General features: G+C 44.7%; 1 protein-coding gene across 1 annotated transcript in view; it reads right to left on the bottom strand.

Annotated features, from left to right (window-relative positions):
• The window catches only part of LOC119330260 (multiple myeloma tumor-associated protein 2 homolog), a 3,668-nt gene extending 3,195 nt beyond the window's left edge, over nt 1-473 (bottom strand). Inside the window, exon 1 of the mRNA XM_037603369.1 lies at nt 316-473. Within this exon, the coding sequence (XP_037459266.1) occupies nt 316-358 (43 nt within the window). The 5' untranslated portion in view covers nt 359-473. The remainder of the gene's footprint in view (nt 1-315) is intronic.
• Nucleotides 474-6,075: the final 5,602 nt, after the last annotated feature.

The raw sequence follows: 6,075 nt of genomic DNA, 5'->3' as shown, positions 1-6,075 counted from the left end.
ATTTAGCATGGTAAAGTATCCCCCTCTCTATTGTTTCAACATGGTCCTTGTAGGTACTACAACTATGTGTCTACATCGCGACCCTCTTAAATTAACACAGTAGCACAAAATAACCCAATCCCTTGGCAATTCCCATCTCCCCAACGAAATATCGAGTGGAACCAACAGCCCAGAGCAGGCCCGCGAACGCAGGGTAGGAGAACAGGCCGTTTGGGGATAACCGGTACAACAGATCGCCAACTCCTGCATCGAAACCCTAACGGTCGCTGCAGAACCGCGTCGTCAGAAAGTTAATATGAAATTAGGGGGGCTTACGATCTCGCCCGCCGCGGACGCCGCCTCTCGTGGGATGGTACATCTCGACGACAATAAGAGGGAAAGGGGGGAAGATGAGGAGGATTCGGGGGTTCCAGGAGGAAGACGACGGCGAGAGGTCGGCTCGGGTGGTCAGACGCAGCCGTTATATGGGCTGGGCTGAGGCCGACTATAGACGGTTTTACCAGCGGACATCCAATTAGGGCAGCACCCCTCAAAAAAAAATCCAATTAGGGCAGCAGAAAACAACAACAACTCCAACCCGCCTACCTTCACACGTGTAGCATGCTATTTAGAAAAACGTGACGTTTTGCTAACCATCCTGTGATTGAGATTGTTAGGTGAATAGTGATATCCCCAACTCACTAGGGTTTAAATTCTGGTGATCGCATTATTTCTGATTTTATTTCAGGATTTCCGGCGATGCGCTTTCAGTGGGAGGAGACGTTCTCGTCGACGACGAGGCACCTATGGTGACTTCGTAAATCTCAAGATGATATGCCGGCTCAGTCTCTTGGAGGTGCTCATAGAGGTAGGGTGCGCGTGTGTGCGTTCATAGGGTGAGTGTATGCGAGTTTTACCTTTTTTTTTCGTAGATCCGTTTATTCAAAACGTTTTATCTCTCAAACCGTGCGTCGAAATCTCGAACCGCTTTCACCGTTGGATTCCACGCGTCAAGATCTTCAAAACTAGATCCATGTTGATAGGTTTTGACGAACTTTTTTTCACGAAAAAAACCGGACGAAAAAACCGAACCGAAAGCACAGGTTTTTTTCCTTTTCGAAAAAGGCACGCACGTGCCTCCCGCGGAAGCAAAACTGTGACTCTCGCGGAAGAAAAGAAAACGAGTTTTTTTTTCGTTTCCGATGAGGCACGGCCGTGACTCTCGTGAAAGCACAACCGTGACTCTTACGGAAGCAAAACCGTGACTCTCACGAAAGAATAAAAATAGAAAACTGGTTATTTTTTTCTTTCCGAGAGGCACGGCGTGACTCTCGGAAAGCACAACCATGCTTCTCACAGAAGCAAAACCGTGACTCTTGCGAAAGAAAAAAAACATAAAACATTTTTTTGTTCCGAGAGGCACGGCCGTGACTCTCGCGAAAGCACACCCGTGCCTTTCACGGAAGCAAAACCGTGACTCGTGAAAGAAAAAAAAACGTGTTTTTTTCGTTTTCGAGAGGCACGGCCGTGACTCTCGCGAAAGCAAAACCGTGCCTCTCGCAAAAGCAAAACTGTGACTGTTATGAAAGGGAAAAACATGTTTTTTCGCGTAAAATATTTTTTTTTCAAAAAAAATTTTGATTGAAAAGCTAAGGAAGACTGGTGAAAAAACAAAACGTCAAAAAACCTGAAAAAAAACGTTTAAAAAGCTAAAAACGCGTGCGGAAAAATTAAAAAACAAAATCCGGAGAGAGCGCCTAGAGGGCGACACGTGGTGAATGGCTGAGAGCGCGCCAAGTGGCGCTGATCGTTGCGAGGCTCCTGAAGAAGCGCTCGTTGTCAGTGTCAAAACCGGCAGATCTCGGGTAGGGGGTCCCGAACTGTGCATCTAAGATCGATGGTAACAGGAGACAAGGGACACGATGTTTACTGCTACCTCTTGAGCACTGCGTTGGATTTCCCCGAAGAGGAAAGGATGATGCAGCAAAGTAGCGTAAGTATTTCCCTCCGTTTTTGAGAACCAAGGTATCAATCCAGTAGAAGGTTGCGCGCTCGTCCCTAGTACCTGCACAAAACAAATAACTCCTCGCAACCAACGCGATAAGGGGTTGTCAATCCCTTCACGGTCACTTAGGAGAGTGAGATCTGATAGATATGATAAGATAATATTTTTGGTATTTTTATGATAAAGATGCAAAGTAAAATAAAAGCAAAGTAAATAACTAAGTATTGGAAGATTAATATGATGAAGATAGACCCAGGGGCCATAGGATTCACTAGTGGCTTCTCTCAAGAGCATAAGTATTTTACGGTGGGTGAACGAATTACTGTTGAGCAATTGAAAGAATTGAGCATAGTTATGAGAATATCTAGGTATGATCATGTATATAGGCATCACGTCCGAGATAAGTAGACCGACTCCTGCCTGCATCTACTACTATTACTCCACTCATCGACCGCTATCCAGCATGCATCTAGAGTATTAAGTTCATGAAAACAGAGTAATGCCTTAAGCAAGATGACATGATGTAGAGGGATAAATTCATGCAATATGATAAAAAACCATCTTGTTATCCTCGATGGCAACAATACAATACGTGCCTTGCTGCCCCTACTGTCATTGGGAAAGGACACCGCAAGATTGAACCCAAAGCTAAGCACTTCTCCCATTGCAAGAAAGATCAATCTAATAGGGCGAACCAAACTGATAATTTGAAGAGACTTGCAAAGATAACCAATCATACACAAAAGAATTCAGAGAAGATTCAAATATTGTTCATAGATAAACTTGATCATAAACCCGCAATTCATTGGTCTCAACAAACACACAGCAAAAAGAAGATTACATCGAATAGATCTCCACAAGAGAGGGGGAGAACATTGTATTGAGATCCAAAAAGAGAGAAGAAGTCATCTAGCTAATAACTATGGACTCGGAGGTCTGAGGTAAACTACTCACACCTCATCGGAGAGGCTATGGTGTTGATGTAGAAGCCCTCCGTGATGGATACCCCCTCCGGCGGAGCTCTGGAACAGGCCCCAAGATAGGATCTCGTGGATACAAAAAGGTACGGCGGTGGAATTAGGGTTTTGGCTCCATATCTGATCGTTTGGGGGTACGTAGGTATATATAGGAGGAAGGAGTACATCGGTGAGCAACAGGGGGCCCACGAGGGTGGAGGGCGCGCCTGGGGGGGTAGGTGCGCCCTCTTACCTCGTGGCCTCCTCCTTTATTTCTTGACGTAGGGTCCAAGTCTCCTGGATCATGTTCGGCGAGAAAATCACGTTCCCGAAGGTTTCATTCCGTTTGGACTCTGTTTGATATTCCTTTTCTTCGAAACCCTAAAATAGGCAAAAACAACAATTCTGGGCTGGGCCTCCGGTTAATAGGTTAGTCCCAAAAATAATATAAAAATGGATAATAAAGCCCAATAATGTCCAAAACAGTAGATAATATAGCATGGAGCAATCAAAAATTATAGATACGTTGGAGACGTATCAAGCATCCCCAAGCTTAATTCCTGCTCGTCCTCGGGTAGGTAAATGATAAAAACAGAATTTTTGATGCGGAGTGCTACTTGGCATAATTTCAATGTAATTCTTCTTAATCGTGGCATGAATATTCAGATCCGAAAGATTCAAGATAAAAGTTCATATTGACATAAAAATAATAATACTTCAAGCATACTAACTAAGCAATTATGTCTTCTCAAAATAACATGGCCAAAGAAAGTTCATCCCTATAAAATCATATAGTTTAGTCATGCTCCATTTTCATCACACAAGAATGCTCTCATCATGCACAACCCCCGATGAAAAGCCAAGAAATTGTTTCATACTTTAGCAATCTCAAACCTATAAACTTTCACGCAATATATGAGCGCGAGCCATGGACATAGCACTATGGGTGGAATAGAATATGATGATGGGGGTTATGTGGAGAAGACAAAAAAGGGAGAAAGTCTCACATCAACGAGGCTAATCAATGGGCTACGGAGATGCCCATCGATTGATGTTAATGCAAGGAGTAGGGATTGCCATGCAATGGATGCACTAGAGCTATAAATGTATGAAAGCTCAACAAAAGAAACTAAGTGGGTGTGCATCCAACTTGCTTGCTCACGAAGACTTAGGGCACTTGAGGAGGCCCATTGTTGAAATATACAAGCCAAGTTCTATAATGAAAATTCCCACTAGTATATGAAAGTGACAAAACAAAAGACTCTCTATCATGAAGATTATGGTGCTACTTTGAAGCACAAGTGTTATAACGCCCTCGACGTGGCTATATCTCCCACGTGCCGAAGCATGACTTAGAGGCATAACCGCATTGAAATCAATGTCGCAAGTGAGGTAATCTTCACAACAACCCATGTAATGAAATAGGGGAATAAGAGGTACGTAGTTGGCTTACAATCGCCACTTCACACAATTACATGAATAAAGCATTACATCATCCAGATACACTCAAGGTCCGAGTACGGAACCAAAATAAAAGAAGACTACCCCAAATGCTACACAGATCCCCGATCGTCCCAACTGGGCTCCACTACTAATCAACTGGAAACGGAAACAACATAACGAACACGATCTTCATCGAGCTCCTCCCTGAGCTCGGTTGCCTCACCTGCACGATATCATCGGCACCTGCAAGGTGGTTTTAGAAGTATCTGTGAGTCACGGGGACTCAGCAATCTCACACCCTCGCGATCAAGACTATTTAAGCTTATAGGTAGGGTAAAAGGTATGAGGTGGAGCTGCAGCAAGCGACTAGCATATATGGTGGCTAACATATTCGCAAAAGAGAGCGAGAAGAGAAGGCAAAGGCATGGTCGAACAACTATGATCAAGAAGTGATCCTAGACTACTTACGTCAAGCATAACTCCAACACCGTGTTCACTTCCCGGACCCCGCCGAGAAGAGACCATCACGGTAACACACACGGTTGATGCTTTTTAATTAAGATAAACTTTAGGTTTTCTACAATCGGACATTAACAAATTCCCATCTGCCCATAACCGCGGGCACGACTGTCGAAAGTTCAATCCCTGCAGGGGTGTCCCAACTTAGCCCATCACAAGCTCTCACGGTCAATGAAGGATATTCCTTCTCCCAAGACAATCCGATCAGACTCGGCATCCCGGTTACAAGACATCCTCGACAATGGTAAAACAAGTCTAGCAAAGCCGCCCGAATGTGCCGACAAATCCCGATAGGATCTGCACATATCTCGTTCTCAGGGCACACTCAGATGAGACTAGCTACGAGTAAAACCAACCCTCAAGTTTCCCCGAGGTGGCCCCGCAGGCAGCTCAGTTTGGACCAGCACTTAGAAGCACTAGCCCGGGGGGGTTAAAATAAAGATGACCCTTGAGTCTGCAGAACCCAAGGGAAGGTGGTAGGTTGTTAGTGCAAATGGTAAAACCAAGGTTGGGCCTTGCTGGAGGAGTTTTATTCAAGGCGAACTGCCAAGGGGTTCCCATTATAACCCAACCGTGTAAGGAACACAAAATCCGGGAACAAAACACCGATATGACGGAAACTAGGGCGGCAAGAGTGGAACAAAACACCAGGCATGAGGCCGAGCCTTCCACCGTTTACCAAGTATATAGATGCATTAAATAAATAAGAGATATTGTGATATCCCAACAAAATACCCATGTTTCAAACAAGGAACAAGCTCCAATCTTCACCTGCAACTAGCAACACTATAAGAGGGGCTGAGCAAAGCGGTAACATAGCCAAACAACGGTTTGCTAGGACAAGGTGGGTTAGAGGCTCATGGCAATATGGGAGGCAAGGTAAAGCATGTGGTAGGTATCGCAGCATAGGCATAGCAAAAGAGCGAGCAACTAGCAAGCAAAGATAGAAGTGATTTCGAGGGTATGGTCATCTTGCCTGAGATCCCGCAAGGAAGAAGAACGAGTCCATGAAGAAGACAAACGGACGAAGTCGAACGGATCCTCACAAACGCGACGTTATAGGAACTAACCCGAAGAAGCACCAGAAAGAAGCAAACAACATAGTAAACAACCATCACATAAACATGGCATGATGCACAATCAAGTATGATGCATGTCCGGTTTAATGAAGCA

The sequence above is a fragment of the Triticum dicoccoides genome, chromosome 7A, assembly GCF_002162155.2.
Source record: "Triticum dicoccoides isolate Atlit2015 ecotype Zavitan chromosome 7A, WEW_v2.0, whole genome shotgun sequence".
NCBI lineage: Eukaryota > Viridiplantae > Streptophyta > Magnoliopsida > Poales > Poaceae > Triticum > Triticum dicoccoides.
Note: the sequence above shows the minus strand (reverse complement) of the source record. Positions and strands in the feature narration are given on the sequence as shown.